The sequence below is a fragment of the Prionailurus viverrinus genome, chromosome D2 (genome assembly GCF_022837055.1).
Source record: "Prionailurus viverrinus isolate Anna chromosome D2, UM_Priviv_1.0, whole genome shotgun sequence".
In the NCBI taxonomy this organism is placed as follows: Eukaryota; Metazoa; Chordata; class Mammalia; order Carnivora; family Felidae; genus Prionailurus; species Prionailurus viverrinus.
The window spans coordinates 61,379,137-61,396,972 of record NC_062571.1 but is presented as its reverse complement, the minus strand read 5'-3'; the positions used below and the strand labels follow the sequence as shown (position 1 = coordinate 61,396,972).

At 48.4% G+C, this 17,836-nt stretch overlaps 1 protein-coding gene across 1 annotated transcript; it reads left to right on the top strand.

Moving 5' to 3' along the window:
* The first annotated feature begins 951 nt into the window (after nucleotides 1–951).
* On the top strand, nucleotides 952–17,793 carry ACTR1A (actin related protein 1A). The gene is made up of 11 exons (XM_047826035.1): nucleotides 952–1,095; nucleotides 9,263–9,327; nucleotides 9,809–9,884; nucleotides 10,628–10,753; nucleotides 11,610–11,734; nucleotides 13,408–13,624; nucleotides 14,372–14,464; nucleotides 14,824–14,998; nucleotides 15,100–15,161; nucleotides 15,773–15,813; nucleotides 15,987–17,793. Exons 1-11 carry the CDS (start codon nucleotides 1,048–1,050, stop codon nucleotides 16,087–16,089), a joined length of 1,131 nt encoding a protein of 376 aa, XP_047681991.1. The 5' UTR covers nucleotides 952–1,047; the 3' UTR covers nucleotides 16,090–17,793.
* The last annotated feature ends 43 nt before the right edge of the window (nucleotides 17,794–17,836 follow it).

Below are 17,836 nucleotides of genomic sequence, written 5' to 3'. Positions count from 1 at the left end.
CAATTGAGCCAGCCAGGCATCTCTGGGAGAATTTTTAGTTCCTAAGGCACCGGGTTGAGAATTACTTTCCTGTGTACAGTAAGGAATTCCAAGAGAAAGGAATAGAAAGAAGTCCTGATTACCAGTGCTATTGACTAAAGGGTTCTTGCAATTTGAAGGGGGGGGGGGTGCCTAATCTGGAGAAAAATGCATTGGTGTCATTTGAAAGCAGTGACACAAAACTTCTCTTCACCTCCATTTTCTCATTCCTCAATGTCAATTCTAATTCCCCATGAAAAATAGAGATATTAAAGCAGTTCCTGAAGCTATTAAATGAACGATGTTTTAATGAACAAAAGATCATCTGTACCCGTAGTTACAAATGCCAGTCTTCAGACCAATGTTAACCTGTTGCAAAGTCTACACCTACCCAGGAATAAATGTGAAAAGAAGCAAAAAATGTGCCGGTTTTTTCCAAAAAGCAAATTTTATAAAATGCATTTTCTTTTGTTCTGAGAGTATGTCCTCCTTCCCCGTGTGCGTGTATTAAATGTTCCTTTATTAGAATGTGATGCTGATAAATGTTTATTAATGTCTTATTGACCCAAATAAAAACACAGCAATTGTCCAGGAGAACTGGTGGCAGGGACTGACCTGGAAAATCTAAACATCCACGAATTACCGGCCAATTCAAACCCAACTACAGACAAGTACTCCAGAAGACTACATACTTCAGCATGCACTGCGAATCCCTTCAATGGAACTACAGATCCAAGCGTGCAATACAGTCATCTATCTGCGTCCCCGTCTATTCATCGAAGGAGACTACAAAGCCCAGGGTACTGTGCGTCGAAATGCGACGCCCTACTCAAACTAGGCGGGGCTCCAAAGGGGCCTGGCGAGTTAAACCCAGGGGTAAGGCATGCTGGGGGTTGTAGTTCTTCGGAGGCGAGGTCTGGCCGCTCCCTAGCCGCCTTGGACCGGCGGCTAGACTGCGCATGCGTGTCAGTGGCGTTAGCAGCAGACCCGGCTGGCAGTTCCTTCCTCGGAAGGAGATATTCTTCTGCCATGGAGTCCTACGATGTGATCGCCAACCAGCCTGTCGTGATCGACAACGTGAGTTGCATCTTTCCTATCTCTAAAGGGGTTTATGCTCTCTTCCCCAAAGGGATCGCTCCCGGGTTTCGGCCTGGGCCACCGGCTCTTTGTCACTGGCCCAGCCTGTCAGGCGGGTTCAACCGCCGCCACCTCCGTCCTCCCTTCACCCGTAGTCCATAGGCAGGGCGGCTGACCAGCAACCATGGGATGGAGAAGTTTGGGATGGATAAAGGCAAAGGCTGTAGTCCGAGCCGGGTTCTTGGGCCCTTGGCTCGAGGGGCCTTAACCGCTCTGTGAGCGCCCGGCGTCCGCCCCGTCCCCAGTTTCCGATCATTCTATTGGTTGTTCTGGCTGTCCATCTTGGCCGATGACCCCGCCTCTGGGCCTTGCCGGATAAGGACAGCCCTCCGCAGTTATTGGCTTGCGCCCCTGCCGTTCTTCCGGGCCGCCATAGTAGTTCCTCTCTCTAAGGGGCGGGCGGGTGCCCGAGGGCTGTGGGGATTGGCTTCGGGAACTCACAGCGGTGGGGCCTGACGGGCTGGGGCCCGCCCCCGGGTGGGGAAGGGCTAAGTTTCCTTCGGTCCCCAGCAGGGCGGGTGGCTTGGCGGTGTATATGGGTGGGGCTCGGGAATCTGGTGCCGGAAATGGCCAAAGGATTGCAGTTATTTCTGTGATTATAAATTACAACGTTAATAAAGATCCAGAAGAAAGAGTGACCAGGCAAGCAGGGAGGTACTATCCTTTTCGGAATGTGGGAAAAAATTACTAAACATATTTGCCAGGTGCTCTAGCACGTACAGGGGGCTTTCACATACATTTGAATTGAAAAATTGGGTGCATAGTTAGGCAGGAAGTTTGATCCTCGTTTTACGAATGAAAAAAAAAAACAAAAAAACCTGAAGCACGAAGAGGTGAAGTGAACCCAAGGTCGTACAGTGGAGGTGACCTAAAACCAGTGCTTTATCCGCTATTCCTCCTGCTAGTAGCCAACGTATATGCATCAATAGTGACAAACGGAAAGAAACTGAATCCTGCTTTTATTTTGGGCGGAGGGTGACTTTTGTAAAACAACTCAATTTCTACGTTCCACTCAAAGGCTTCATATCGCTGAGATTGGTTGGTACCTTCTGTGCCCCTTGAGGCAAAACTGCCAGTTCTGTCCTAAGCTATCAGATTCATTCTGTTGATCCAGCCTTGAGACCTTAGGCATGTTACAAGGTGCTTTTGTTTGCATCATCTCCTTGAAGCGTCAGCTCTAGTAGGTGGATAGGAATTACTGTCCCCCCGTTTATGCAGAAAAGTGAACCTTAGAGGTTAAATAACAGTCAGTATTGAAGCCACCTGTCTTAGAAGTTGACCCAAGACTCAAACTGAGATCGATCGGGTTCCAAGTTCCTCACTTTTTTTTTTGGGGGGGGGGGGGCAGGGTCTCCCTCACTAGACTGTTAAATGCTTGGAGAAAAAGATGGTATTCCTTAATTTTTTTGTTACTCTCCCCTTCCCGCCCTCCTTCATACACACAGCATCTAGAGCCTATCACCGCTATGTGCTCAATACATGTTTTTTGTTGGATTGATGGGTGGGTGGATGAGTGACCAAATGTCACAGTAACAAAGATGCCCCTAAATAAAGATTTGAGGTGGGGAGAGAAACCTAGTCAGTTGCTGCAGCGGGCTGAGTAGGGGTCCTTGTTAATTGATTTTCAGAGAACACTATTTCTATCTTCAGCCAGTTTATGGGTACTCATCTGCCTTTTTCTTAATTTTAAAAAGAAAAAAATAGAAATTATCGATTTCCTGTTTCCATCAGCGATGCAGAAGGAGCAGTCTGTCCATCTTATTAGATCCTTTGATTCTGGAATTGTTGGGCAGGAGTTCTGTCTCTAGCCATTTTCCTTAAAGTCAATTAAGCTAATGCTTTTTAGTTTCTCCTTTGTCTCTCTCCATAGTATATTTGAAATACATCATAGTAGTGGTGCATGTTGAGTTTTAAGATTTAAAGAATTGATTTGTCTATTTTCTCTGGGAAAATATTTTTTTATTATGCCAATAATGATGCCAAAAATTGAAGTGGGAGAAATTCTCTCACATTATTTTTTTTTTGATGTTTATTTTTGAGAGAGAGAGACAGAGTACGAATTGGGGAGGTGCAGGGAGAGAGAGGGAGACACAGAATCAGAAGCAGGCTCTAGGCTTCAAGCTGTCAGCACAGAGCCCCACACAGGGCTTGAACCCACAAACCGTGAGATTGTGACCTGAGCTGAAGTCGGTTGCTCAACCAACTGAGCCATCCAGGTGCCCCTCTCCCACATTTTTAGATCTGGGGCCTCAGATAGTTCTTGCTGTTTGACATTTAGAGAGCTTTATTTTGTTTCAAAGTGAAATAAGGATAGGAAAAATAATTTGAAATATTTGAGCCAACTTTATATTATTATGAGAATGGTGTGTATCTAGCAGATTTAACTGCTCCATAGCTTAATACATTGCTACAATTTTATTTCTGGGCCACAGAGAGTATAATTAAAAGAAAGGAGAGCAAAGAACAGGAGAAAGAGAGAAGAGGCTCATTATCATTTCACAGCCTTTCTCAGTCTTAAAATAATTGTTGACCACTCCTTTCTACCTATTCTGGCACCAAACCAATTCATCAGAATTTAATGAGGAAAATGGAAGGGGAGGTGTACATACATGTACTTTAATGACAACGATAAACTGATAGGTGTTGTTTTGTGTTGTTGTTTTTTTTTTTAATTTTTTTTCAACGTTTATTTATTTTTGGGACAGAGAGAGACAGAGCATGAACGGGGGAGGGACAGAGAGAGAGGGAGACACAGAATTGGAAACAGGCTCCAGGCTCTGAGCCATCAGCCCAGAGCCCGACGCAGGGCTCAAACTCACGGACTGCGAGATCGTAACCTGGCTGAAGTCGGACGCTTAACCGACTGCGCCACCCAGGCGCCCCCTGATAGGTGTTTTTAAAAACTAAACACAAGTCATTCTTCCCAAAGGTATGTAATGGATAGTAATACAAAAGGAGGGCAGCTCCCAGGCCACATTTTGAGGACTTATTTTTCAGCTTTCTTCTTTTTATTATAGAAAATGTGAAACATAAACAAAAGGACAGGAAGAGTATAACAAATATCCACATATTCACCTAGCTGTAACAGTTATCAACTTGTGGCTAATCTTTTTTAACTTATTCCCACCTACTTCCCTCTCCCATACTTTTTTTTTTTTTTTTTTACTTTTTTTTAAATTTATTTTTTTTTTTAATTTTTTTTTAACATTTATTTATTTTTGAGACAGGGAGAGACAGCATGAACGGGGGAGGGTCAGAAAGAGAGGGAGACACAGAATCTGAAACAGGCTCCAGGCTCCGAGCTGGCAGCACAGAGCCCAACGCGGGGCTCGAACTCACGGACGGCGAGATCATGACCTGAGCCGAAGTCGGATGCTTAACCGACTGAGCCACTCAGGCGCCCCTAATTTATTTTTTAAGTAAGCTCTATGCGCATTGTGGGGCTTGAACTCACAACCCTGAGATCAAAAGTCACATGCTCTACCAACTGAGCCAGCCAGGTGCCCTCTCCCACACTCTTCTAAAGACATAATCAGTATACTACTATCAAACCTAATACAATTCATAATTCCTTAATAACATCAAATATTTTGTCAATGTTCAAATTTTACTGATGGACTCAATTTTATTATTATTATCTTTTTACAATTTGTCATCAGCTCTTGAGACGTACTGATTCACTTAAGTTTAAGAAACACTAGAATTAGCTGAGGAAATGAAGTCACTATATTTATTTTACACTGTCACTTGCAATGTGATATTGACCCCATTGGTTGTACAACAAGCAACAGCAAGAATCCATCCCGTTTGTTGGAAAGGCTGAGAAGAGGTGACTTACAAAGATAGCTCACTGTTCAATTATGTGTATTTTGAGAGCGAAGGATGTGCTTCACACCAACCTAAACACTCTGAGGGTAAAAAAGAAACCAGGTATCATGTGGAGGGGGAAAATATCATGAATTAGTTGCTGGCAATGCCTTGAATAGGAGTTTCAATCTCAGTGCTTGCAGAGGCCAAGCAGGTACACAAAAAGGGGGAGGAAGAGAGTACTTTTAAAGAAGTCTTGAGGAGTCTGAAAGGTGCTTTAAGCATGTCTAACCAAAGGGCCAGCTGCTTTTCATTTCCAGCCAGTGGTCCCCATCCAGGAATGCAGGCCCAGTGTTGCTGGATTTTCTGATGTTTCAAGAGAAATCAGAAACACCAAATTTTATATGCAGTCTCTAATTTTTAACTGTTGGAAGTTAACGTAAAAGTAATTCGTGGTCTGCAGAGACGGAAAGTAGTTTAGTGGTTGCCTAGGACTGGTTGGCAGGAGAGGGCAGGTAGGATGGAGTGACTGCTAATGGGTACAGGCTCTGGGATGATGAGGAAGTTCCAAAATAAGATTGTGGTGATGATTATACTACTCTGTGAATATACCACGAACCATTGAGTTATATACCTTAAGTGGGTAAATTATACGGTAGCGAATTTTATTTCAATGAAATTGTTTTCCAAAAAGTACTTTGTGGGCCAAAATATATCTTTATGCCAAAATGAGCCACTAGTGCCCTAGAATCTGAGGCTCCACCTCTCAGCATCCTTTTCCCACTTGTAAGATGGAGACAACTAGCCTCTTTGCCAGCATGTCAAGAATAATCAGGAGTGCTTAGGCTAAAGGTTGCCCAAGCCCCAGGCCCATAGTTAGCAGATAACTGGGAGAGCCTTGCTGAGGGATTTGCTATCTGTTTACCTGCTTCAGAAAGAGAATGGTCATTGGTGACTGGCCGCAGACTTGAATGCTCAAAAATCAAATATCTATTATGGAACTGCTTTTTCAAGAAGCCTCTGCAAGGCGTTTGTTTACTTGGCTTTGCCAGAGTGAATAACAAAGAAAGTGGCAGCTCATTTGCCAGGTACATAGTTCTTAGTTAACAAATACTATTAAAGAAATTGACAGGGCCTTTTTTATAATCTTTGGTTTGAGCAGAATAGAAGCAGCTCAGCCGCCTCCTCCGTCCCACTCATTCTTTCCCCAGCTGCTGGCCTAGCAGGCCAGCTCTTGGGACTGCAGGGACAAGCCGGGTCTGGCTCCACCTTGTGCATCATTCCCAATGCTGCCTCCACCTATCCAGCACCACCTCTGCCTGGGGCTTCTGGCATTCCAGCTGCTGGTTCAGGTTCCATATTTTAGGCTTCATCTGCCAATCGTTTGAGCTTGGATTTAATTTTAGGCAGCCAGCATCTATTTGAGTACCCTCAAATGCCAGATACTGCTGATATAGAAAGTCTCTGAGCTTGAGGACCTTGGGCTGAAAACAGGCAAAAATGGAAACCATAAATTCAAATAGAAGGCAGAAGGAAGGGGCGCCTGGGTGACTTAGTCGGCTAAGTGTCTAACTCTCGATTTTGGCTCAGGTCATGATCTCATGCATTCGTGAGATCAAGCCCCACATCTGGCTCTGCCCTCACAGCCCAGAGCCTACCTGGGACTCTCTCTCCCTCTCCCGCTGTCCCTCCGCCTCCCCCTCCCTGCCCCAGTGCGCTCCAACACGCGTGCTCTCTCTCAAAATAAACCTTAAATAAAAATAAACATTGGGGCACCTGGGTGGCGCAGTCGGTTAAGCGTCCGACTTCAGCCAGGTCACGATCTCGCGGTCCGTGAGTTCGAGCCCCGCGTCGGGCTCTGGGCTGATGGCTCAGAGCCTGGAGCCTGTTTCCGATTCTGTGTCTCCCTCTCTCTCTGTCCCTCCCCCGTTCATGCTCTGTCTCTCTCTGTCCCAAAAATAAATAAAAAACGTTGAAAAAAAAATTTTTTTTTTAAAAAGAGAAAAAAAAAAAAAACATTAAAAACAATAAATACAGCAGAAGGAAATGCAGACTACCTTGTGGTATTGTGGTACAGGTAATGGTGATTCTGTGAAATAATAGGAAGAGGATAGTTAATTCCAACGGGATTATTCTTCATGAGGAAGGCGATGATATTTGAACTGGGTCTTTATACTCTCTTGCTAGGAGGGCCAGAGAGAAAGAAATGAACCTAGTATCTCCATTTGCCTTAATTTACTCAGATTCTAGTCTGATTTTGCTATTAAACTCACAATTAAATATCCAGGAAAATCGTCTCTTCAAAATATCTCGAGTCTGAAATGTAGGTCTCATCTTTACCTTTCTTGTTTTCAACCTCTGCCAGGAGGTCCAATTAGTCTGTTGGCATCACCACACCCAGGTGAAGGCAGTGAACAATTACTGGAAGCGTGAGCCAACAAGTGCCCGGAGTTCTGTACAGTGTTGTGCGCACTACCCATGCCACCGTCCCAGAGCCCGCAGGCTGCGGTACGATGGTTCTCCCTCCTTCCCAGTCTCTCAGCTCAGTTTACAGCTGCACCTTTTCCAGGCTCCTTGCTGTCCTGCCCAGGCCGATGAGTTTGCACATTGTCTCCTGTTTTTTCTGTTGGCAGAGGTTCCTGCTGTCTTAGAGAACTGGCATTCCCTGTCCTTCAGCCACCTCATCCTCTCTGTTTTGCCAGAGTCAGGCACCAGAATGGCCTATCTACCCGCCCCCCCCCCCTCTGCCCCCACTTCTCCTATAGAAGAGCAGGAATAAGAGACAGAGGGAACCAGGGATATTGCAGGAAAGCCTTTGGTGCAAAGATAACCTTGGCTATTTAGCATCTCCTGATGTGTTTACTGCTTGCCGCGTGGGTTTGGAAATACCGCTCTCTGCCCCAGGAGAAGTGGTTAACAGGCAGCAGGAAAAGGCTTGCCCCTATTACATGTGCAGCTGCAAACCGTGTTGGGGTAGAAGGGTGAGCATATTGGGTGTAGTGGTGCAAGAGTTAAGAAGGAAGAAGACAGGCTATATTTGCAAGCAGTAGCAAACCTCGACATCTGTCCTGCACAGAGTTGGTATCTGTATCTAGAGTCCCTGTTTACTTTGGTTGGGCCCCAGGAGATACCAGAGATGGTGGTGGGGAAGTCACTCTCTTCCCCACCCGACTTACCAAGTATTGGAGCAGCAGGATTGTAATGTGGGGTCTCTTTGTAGCTGATGCTTTAGAACTTCCCTGCTCTTTACAATCAGGAGACCAGTGAGTAAAACAGAGCATAATAAAAACAAAAAACAAAAAGCAACCACAATCCTCCAATAAAGCATAGAGGTTTGCCCCTGCAGTAAGAACCAGACAACATGTGCTCCATTGGAGTCAGCTTCAAGCATGGCAGTGTTCCATGGTGGTGTCTGTCATAGAGACCCTGAAGGGCAGGGAGAGTTCAGGCTTGAGCTGGGAAAGTAGGTTAACAGCGTCATGGTGGTTTAACAGAATCACGCGTTCTTCCCACCTTGGTTATGTTCCTGAACTTGGCTGCTCTGGTGCTTCTAGGTACTTTTCTCTTCTCTCCTCAGGTTTTCTCTTTTTCTTCCCTGTGTTAATAGTATTTTTTTACATTTATTTTTGAGAGAGAGTGAGCATGCACATGGGGGAGGGGCAGAGAGAGAGGAGGACAGAGGCTCTGAAGCAGGCTCCGCACTGACAGCAGAGCACCTGATGTGGGGCTTGAACTCATGAACAGCAAGATCACGACCTGAGCCGAAGTTGGACTGAGCCACCCAGGGGCCCCAATATATTTTCAATTCCAGAAGTAAAGCATATTCAATGTAGAAACGTCAAAGAATACAAAAAAAAAAAAAAAATCAAATAATACTTTGAGTGTGCAGTGAAAGCTCTCCTCCCCGTCCCTAGTCCCACTTCCCTCCTGGTGACACGTGTTCCCTCTATAAATGCTCATACAGATGGATATACTATACGCAGATAGAAGGTCGTCTCTGTTAAATAAAAATGGAACCAGGGGTGCCTGGGTGGCTCAGTTGAGGGAATGACTCTTGATTTCGGCTCAGGTCATGATCTCACAGTTTTGTGAGTTTGAGCCCAATGTCAGGCTCTATGCTGACAGTGTGGGGCCCACTTAGGATTCTCTCTCTCCCTCTCTCTCTCTCTCAAACAAACAAACTTTAAATAAATAAATAGATAATAAAAAAATGGAACCGTATTATACATATTGTATGATATATATCTCCTCTTGTTTTTGTCATACTTCTGACTTTTCTTTGTCTCTCCTCTCTCCTCAGGGATCCGGTGTGATTAAAGCTGGTTTTGCTGGTGATCAGATTCCCAAATATTGCTTTCCAAACTAGTAAGTAATTGTGTACCTCAGTCAGAAGCTTGAGAGGTATGTGTTGCCTGGCCGGCTCCGTTGGTGGAGCACGCGACCCTTTATCTCAGGGTTGTGGGTTCGAGCCCCACATTGGTATGGAAATTACTTAAAAAATAAATAAAATCCTTAAAAAAAAAAAAAAGCAGCAGCAGCTTGGGAGGCTTGTCAGCCTTGTTATGGGGTCAGCCCTCTACCTTTTGGAGAGAAGGGATCTCTCGTTTAGGTCAGAAATTTGAAATAATATACAAAAAACTTAAAATAATACATGTTCATTGTAGAAATTGCAGGAAATGCAGAAAAGTAGAAAGAAGAAAGTCAAAATCAACTGCAACCTCACTCCTCAGAGATAAACACAGTAGAACTGAGTCCAGCTCTTCCTGTCTAAGCATACACATCTGCACATCCTTCCTGTGTTATGTCATGAAAGGAAAAGTGACGGTCCCCCTGATCTCTTTTATAGTGTGGGCAGACCCAAACACGTTCGTGTCATGGCCGGAGCCCTGGAAGGTGACATCTTCATTGGCCCCAAAGCCGAGGTAATTCCCAGTCCTACTGTAGAAGCCTCAAGCCAACAGAGGACCTTCATTATTCCCAACATGGGCAGTGTCCCAGCAGTGGGACAGCCATGAGTAAAAGGAGCAATTTCCTCTTAAATCCCCCTTTGATCCTCTCATCCTAGGTCTGATTGGTTCATTTCTCTCAGGAGCAGCCTCTGGTTTTGGAGAGGAAATATCTGGAAACCCACTTTGGGAAATAGAAACCAGTCTAGAAAATAGGGCTTTTGCTTTCCTTCTGTATTCTGTCACTACCTTGCCAATGATGAGATTAGCTAGCTTGGCTCTTTTTTTGGCAAAAGGGATTCAGGGGTATATCCTAGCTGGGATACCCTGGGGATGAGTTAATTAGTATAGTTTGGCAGAGCCCTGGGGCAGCCTCTGGATACGGAACAACAGAATCATTCTTGCCAGCCTGGGCTGCAAGTGCTGATGCCCAGAGGTGGGAGCCAGGAGATTGTGTCCTGGGATCAGGCAATGAGAAGGGTGCCTCCTGTCACTTGCCATAAGGGCACCCAGGGCCCAGGGAAATGCAGAAGCCCTCTGCTTTGCCAGCTAATCAGGCAGTGAGAACAGTTTACAGCATACAGTTTAGAGACTCGGCAAATGGGGGCCTGCCTTTAGCCCTGGCTGAGGACTGTGGGGTGGGAACTCCCTGTGCTGGAAGAGTGGGCCGCCTGGCTGAGAGACTGGCTGCTGCTGTAACTCCTGCTCTCTGCCCCCAGGAACACCGAGGGCTGCTGTCCATCCGCTACCCCATGGAGCACGGCATCGTCAAGGACTGGAACGATATGGAGCGCATCTGGCAATATGTCTATTCTAAGGACCAACTGCAGACTTTCTCAGAGGAGGTGAGGGTCCTGTGAGCACGGCACCCATGCACAGTGTGAGAGCTGGGCAGAGCCACTACCCCAAAGAGGAGGAGGAAGAGGAGGAGGAAGGGGAGGAGAAGGAGGAAGGGAGGATAACTGCCAGGAGGGTTTGAGTCTTACTGTGGCACCAGGCCATGTGCTCTTCAGACATGTTTGCATTCAATCTTGAATAGGACACCAGTCCTATGAAATACAGGTAGTATTATCTCCGTTTTACAAACAAGGGAACAGAAAAAACGTTCAGAGAAGCCAAGTAGTCTTTCCAAGATCACCTAGGGAATAAAGTGGTAGAGCTAGGATTCAAACCCATGTCTTTCACACTCCAGAGCTTATACTCTAACTTCTAAGGAAGAAACTCTCAGCTCAGGAAAACAAAGGAAGGTGTGTCCTAGACATCAGAATTTCCAGGGGAAGGAGATACAACGTCTTTCAAAAATATATTCAATATTTAAATGTAATTTTCTATTTAGAAAAAAAATTTATACTATTTTTTGTATCATAGTAATTCCAAATTTAGAGTTTAGCAAAATCTTCTGGACAATTGGAGATTCACAGTAAATACAGAGGCCTATGTAAGAAACTTGGAGGATAGGGAGGGGAGGAAGGAGGCAGAGGCAAGGACGGAATGAGACTTCAGAGCGAGCGTGAATTTGGAAGGCTGACAAACTGGCTCACGCTGGGGTAGATGGCAGGTCCAGCTTGCCTGTTTTTGGAGGGAGGCTCACAAAGTTCCCCTCGGTTCTCTAGCATACCACACAGGGGCCTCCTGCCCGGGTGCTAATGAGAGGTAGAGATCTCACTTGGCCCTGATTGCCCTCTGGGCATCTTTCACCAGCACCCTGTGCTCCTGACGGAGGCACCTTTAAACCCACGGAAAAACCGCGAACGAGCTGCTGAAGTTTTCTTCGAGACCTTCAATGTTCCAGCCCTTTTCATCTCCATGCAAGCTGTGCTCAGCCTGTGAGTAGCAAGCAGCCTGGCCCCTTGCGGGCAGAATGGAGGCTGCCTCTCCTTTGGGTAGGAAAGGGGGTATGGAGATCTTCTCCCAGTCTCGCTTCTCTTATTCTCTCAGTGGTTTGGTGCCCAAGGCTCTCTGCTGTGCCTGCTGGGAAGGCCACACGCTGCTACAGCTCTTCCTAAAGACCCCTGTAACTTATTGAGATATTTATCCAGTGCCTGTTTATGCCAGACGCTGTGCCAGGCTGGTGACAGAGTTGTGATGAAAACACCACCATGGTCTCCGTCTTCATACGCCTGTCATGCCTGTCCTGCGCCCAGCCTGCCTCACACTAGGGTTAGATCTAGGGCCAAGATTATACACTGGTGAGCTGCAGATGGGATGTGTTTGACCCTAGTGAGCCAGCATTTTTTTTTTTTTTTAATTTTTTTTTTTCATTGTTTATTTATTTTTGGGACAGAGAGAGACAGAGCATGAACGGGCGAGGGGCAGAGAGAGAGGGAGACACAGAAACGGAAACAGGCTCCAGGCTCTGAGCCATCAGCCCAGAGCCCGACGCGGGGCTCGAACTCACGGGCCGCGAGATCGTGACCTGGCTGAAGTCGGACGCTTAACCGACTGCACCACCCAGGCGCCCCTGAGCCAGCATTTTAAGTTTACTTATTTATTTTGAGAGAGAGAGTGCATGCATGCGAGCGAGGGAAGGGTAGAAAGAGAGTGGGGAAGAGAGAATCCCAAGCAGGTTCCATGCCCAGCGTAGAGCCCACAGGAGGGCTTGATTTCACGAACCATGAGATCATGACCTGAGCCGAAATCAAGAGTCAGACGCTTCACTAATTGAGCCACCCAGGCGCCCAAGCCAGCATTTTAAAATTGGGAGATTTCCAGGGCTCAGTCAGTAGAACATGAAACTCTTGATCTCAGAGTCATGAGTTTAAGCCCTACATTGGGCATGCAGCCTACTTTAAAAAAAGGAGAAGGAGTGGATTTCCTATCAAAATACTAATTTCTGGAAAGATCTGGCAATACTGGGCATGCATTCCTATAGGACAAAAGTCAGCTAGAGCTGAAATAGCCACTGCCATGTTAGGTAGTTTGCAAGTTTGACTTCACCGCAGCCTGCTCTATTCCCTGCTGTCCTCCCAGCACGAGGCAGCGTCAGTTTCTACTTATCAAACATCACGGGTTTTTTCCCTTTGGATCACAGAAATATATGTCTGTACCCTTGTCTTTACCAAAAGAGGAAAAACAAAAAACAAAAAAAACTACGGACCTAGGAGGCCATGTGGGAAAAAAGCAAGTGTTTTGTGGAAGTGAAAATATTCTTATTTTCCTTTCCTACCTGGCCCCTGTAGGCATTTGAGTGTTTTCTTCTTGTCTGGGAAGTAAAAACTGCCCCTGGGCTGGGCCCTGAAGCAGTTGAAGGCTAGGTTGTCTCCTGAGATTGGAAGGCCTCTTCTTCCGGGAGAGGGGAGGGGCTGGGAGAGGCTGGGCTCCTTTCATTCAGGTTTTTCAGGCTTGCTTATGCTTGGACTTAGTACTGTGGCCAGTCTAAGGCCCCTAGAGAAAGGCAGGCTGCAGCTTAGCCTAGCTGACTTTGAATTCTAAAAAAAAGCGAGTGTTTTGCCATAGTAAAGAGGCAGGGGTTAGTGACGATTTGTTCCCTGTGCTGCAGTTATGCCACAGGCAGGACCACAGGTGTGGTGCTGGATTCTGGGGATGGCGTCACACATGCTGTACCCATTTATGAGGGCTTTGCCATGCCCCACTCAATCATGCGCATCGACATTGCTGGCCGAGATGTCTCTCGCTTCCTTCGCCTCTACCTGCGGAAGGAGGGCTATGATTTCCACTCATCTTCTGAGTTTGAGATTGTCAAGGCCATAAAAGAAGTGAGTGCTGCCCCATGGGCCCAGGGATGGGATGGAGAATGGAAACAGGGCAGCCGGGACCTCTGTGACCCGGAGTGAAAAGAGGCCAAGCCCCTGTCTTGCGGGGGGGGGGGGGGGGGGTGTCCCTAGTCAGGCTCTGTTCTCCCCAGCCAGGCCTCCTGGCTACCCTGTGATCCCAGCTAGGCCCCCCTCACACTGACGGTCACTGTCCCCAAGTGCTGCCATCTTGTGGGAAAAAGGGAGGTGCTGCTCTTTCTTAAGCTGGTGATGGGTGTACCAATGTTCATTATGTTTTTATACCTTATGTCCAAATCAGGTATGTTCTTTTACATCTTTGAAGAAGTCACAATACAGTTTTCCTTTTAAGTAAACCAGATCCTTCTGCCACCCACGGCTCTAGGGAAACCTCTGAGCTGGGTAGACAGGCCCCAGAACCATGAGTAGTGGAAGGAAGAAGAAGCCTAAGTCTAGATTAAAATTGGGTTGTGGTCTCAGACCCGGCTCCAGAGAGCCAGTTTCCACGCCTGCCCACAAGGAAGGTGGAGCAGGTAGGAACTCCTGTCCGAAGTGCCACCCAGTGTAGGCCGACAGGCCACCCTGCCCTGGCTCCAGAACAGCAGCTCTGTGGACCTTTAGGGCAATCACTGTGGAGAGGCTGATATCTGCAGGAGTGCATCCGGCAGCCCTGGGGCTTTGACCAGGTGGGCCTAAGTTTCATGCCTGCCTGACTCCTGCTCGGTTCTGCAGAGAGCCTGCTACCTGTCCATAAACCCGCAGAAGGATGAGACACTAGAGACGGAGAAGGCTCAGTACTACCTGCCCGACGGCAGCACCATTGAGGTACGCGTGGATCTCCCTTCAGTCGTCCCAGGCTCTCAGAAGCTCTGAGCCCAAATAACTCCCCAGGGGGAGGCTGGAGTCAGACGCACCAGCCCTTTTACACCCTCTGCCTGGAGCACCGGAGCTCTGGAGCAGCACTGTCTCCCGCAGAGCGAGGCGTCAGGAACTTTGCTTCTCCCGTGTAGAGGAGAGGAAGCATCAGGGGCATTTGCCTAGGTCAGGAAGGGGTTCGGAAGAGGGTGGTTCATGTTCTCCATAATCACTTGGGCACAGTATAGTGTGAGCTGCCTCTTCTATTTTCACTCCCAAAGGGACCTCAGCCCTGGTCCCAGCCTCTGAATTTGCTCTCCACCCTACAGATTGGTCCTTCCCGATTCCGGGCACCTGAGCTGCTGTTCAGGCCAGACCTGATTGGAGAGGAGAGTGAGGGCATCCACGAGGTGCTGGTGTTTGCCATCCAGAAGTCGGACATGGACTTGCGGCGCACGCTCTTCTCTAACATCGTCCTCTCGGGAGGCTCCACCCTGTTCAAAGGTTGGTCTTTGCTCTCGGCCCATCTCCAGGAAGTTTCCAGATCTTGCTGGGCCCAGACGCCCAGAGGATTGACATGAGATTCTCCTGTCTTACCCATTCAGGTTTTGGTGACAGGCTACTGAGTGAAGTGAAGAAACTGGCTCCGAAAGACGTGAAGATCAGGGTAGGAGCATGGTGGGGGCTGGCGCTGGGGCTGCGTGGAACCGGGGCTCCCCTCCAAGGCTACACAGTTCCCAGATTCCACACTGACCTTGAGGTCTGCCAGCGGGAAGAACCCATTTTCCCTCTCCTTCCCCACAAAAGGGGGCAGTTCTGAGACCCTGATGTGGCAGGGTGTTAGGCTAAGGGCCCACGTGTGGTCTGTCAGAGAAACTGTAGCATTGGCAGACTGACTCTTGCTGCTCTCGTGACACAGTCCGACATCTTGGTGCCTGTTGAGGGGAGCGAAATGTTGGAGTGTAGTTCCTGCCATGGAGTCTGCTTCCCATCAGCCCCCAGCAAAGCTGGATCTTGGCCCCTGTTAGCACCAGCTTTCCTGGGAGCTGTAGATACTTAGCGCTGCTGGAAATCTGCTTCTCCAGATGAGTGTCAGGTTGGCCACAATACCCCCCGGAGAGCCCACTGGGTCCAGCAGGGACATAAGTGAAAGCCTGTTGTGTGAGACAACACATCCACTGCCATGGGCAGTGGAATGGGCCGTAAGGATGAGCGTTGGGCAGAAAAAGGACAAGGAGGTTGAAAGTCTCAGATTCCTCTTTCCACCCACCTTTTCAGATATCTGCACCTCAAGAGAGACTGTATTCCACATGGATTGGGTGAGTAGTTCTCCTAGGGAATAAGAGTGTGACAGGAAGTGAGGGCATCATTACCCCTCACCACCCCATCCCTTGAAAGCAGAGCCTCATCTGCTTTGGCTCCACGGGGACTGGCTGGCTCCACGAACACTTCCTCCCTCTCACAACATTCCTTGGGATTCCCTCCACTCCAGGGGCTCTATCCTTGCCTCCCTGGACACCTTTAAGAAGATGTGGGTCTCCAAGAAGGAATATGAAGAAGACGGTGCCCGATCTATCCACAGGAAAACCTTCTAATGTTGGGACATCATCTTCACCTCTCTCTGAAGTTAACTCCACTTTAAAACTCGCTTTCTTGAGTCGGAGTGTTTGCGAGGAACTGCCTGTGTGTGTGAGTGTGTGTGTGAGTGTGTGGATACGAGTGTGTGCGCATATGCGAGTGCCGTGTGGCCCAGGGATCCCAGGGCCCAGAAAGGACGATGAACTACCCATGATGGTGATGGCCTGAGGCCTGGGGTTGACCACTAACTGGCCCCCAACAGGGAAGAGTGCTGGCAGAGGGCCACTTCGTCAGCTGGGCCTTTGGCTGGCTGTGTGGGACTATGTTTACTACCATAGGGAGACAGAGAAGGTAAATCCCGGGAGACCTTGCTGCTGCCCATCCCAGGCTGGGCTAGCCCCACCCCGTCCCACCCCCAGGGTGCCCTGAGGCCCAAGGCAGCCGCTGCCTCCCTTGCTGGGCCTTCTGCTCTTGATGCCAATCAATCATGGACTGAGGACTGGGGCCAGGGTTGAGTTCTGTCTGGTTTTGTTGCAATTTGGGTTCGGGAGTCTGGAAAAGCACTCCAGGAGCTGTTACTGAGACTCTGGGGTCAGGAGATGGCAGGGTCCCCCCAACCTCACCTGGGGACCAGTACCACGCTGGGCATTCAAAGAGGCAGGAGTAGTGCTACTTCTGATTGGTGGCAGAGCGAACACCCCAACCCTCAGCCCCTGTCCAGGGGGGTCTCGGGAGAATTTCAGGAGCCTGTCAGCCCCAGGCCCTGTTACTTGCTTTTCATCCATCCTTGGGCAATGCCATCTTCAGTTTTATTTATTGAAGTGTTTGTTCAGTATGGGACTGGAGAGAGGGAGCTCATCGCCTCCTGCCCACCAGTCACCCTGTTCACACTAATGTTTACAGCACCTCAGTTTAGCATAGCGTCCAGGGCCCCGCCATTCCCTGCTAATGGTGAACCGACAGTATCCGTAGGCCTCGGGCCTATTTAGGATCAGAGGCTACATTCAAAGTCACTACCGCCAGCCTCTTTTTTCCTCTTCCTTTTGCTCACTGCCCTGGAATCAACAGGCTGGTTGCCGGTTAGATTTTCTGAAACAGGAGGTAGAATTGCTCTTTGGCAGAGGCCCCTAGCAAAGGAGGGGTACTGGGGATCCAGTGCTCTTAGGACTAGAGAAAGAGCTGCAATTAACCAGGTTGCCTTTTCCTACTCTAGCTGACCCAGGGGGGTAGGCTGTAGAGGAGAGAAGGCCCCCCACTGGGCTGATTTGTGCCATTCGTAATTTTGGACTTGTCTAGTTAAGGAGGGAGGGGGCCAGACCAGAGTGCCAGGAACTAATGGGTCTAGGCTCATCTCCTCTCCAGTGGGGCCCGGTGCCTACCCTGGACTGGGCTGGCCTAGCAGTGTCCAAAAAGGCTCCTCAGCCCAGATGTGCAAAGCTGGGGCTAGCAGATCTTCACCGGCACCCTCACCTGTGACACCGAGACCCGCCCCAGTCCCAGATTCCAGGCAGCACTCCCCCCATGCCGTCCAACGACCAAAGGCCCTGCCAGGTATGGGCCACAGCAGCAGGTGTGTGTGAAAGCGATGTGGCGACCCGCAGACTGCAGTGTGCTTAACCAGCTCACCTCCCTTCTCTTAGCCCAAGCCTGTCCCTTGCACAAACCACGTTGCCTGGTGGGGCCCAGTGTACTTAAATAAAGTCGTTCCAATAGACCCGGCAGCTGGGCCTCTGTCTCTTGGTGCTGGGTGGGAAGAGAGGAGCT

Bases quoted from the DNA above. Each gene is read 5' to 3' on its own strand.
- ACTR1A (XM_047826035.1), top strand. From the start codon at position 1,048: ATGGAGTCCTACGATGTGATCGCCAACCAGCCTGTCGTGATCGACAAC. The intron at 15,162-15,772 runs GTAGGAGCATGG...CCACCTTTTCAG, and splicing joins CGAAAGACGTGAAGATCAGG to ATATCTGCACCTCAAGAGAG. The intron at 15,814-15,986 runs GTGAGTAGTTCT...CCTCCACTCCAG, and splicing joins CTGTATTCCACATGGATTGG to GGGCTCTATCCTTGCCTCCC.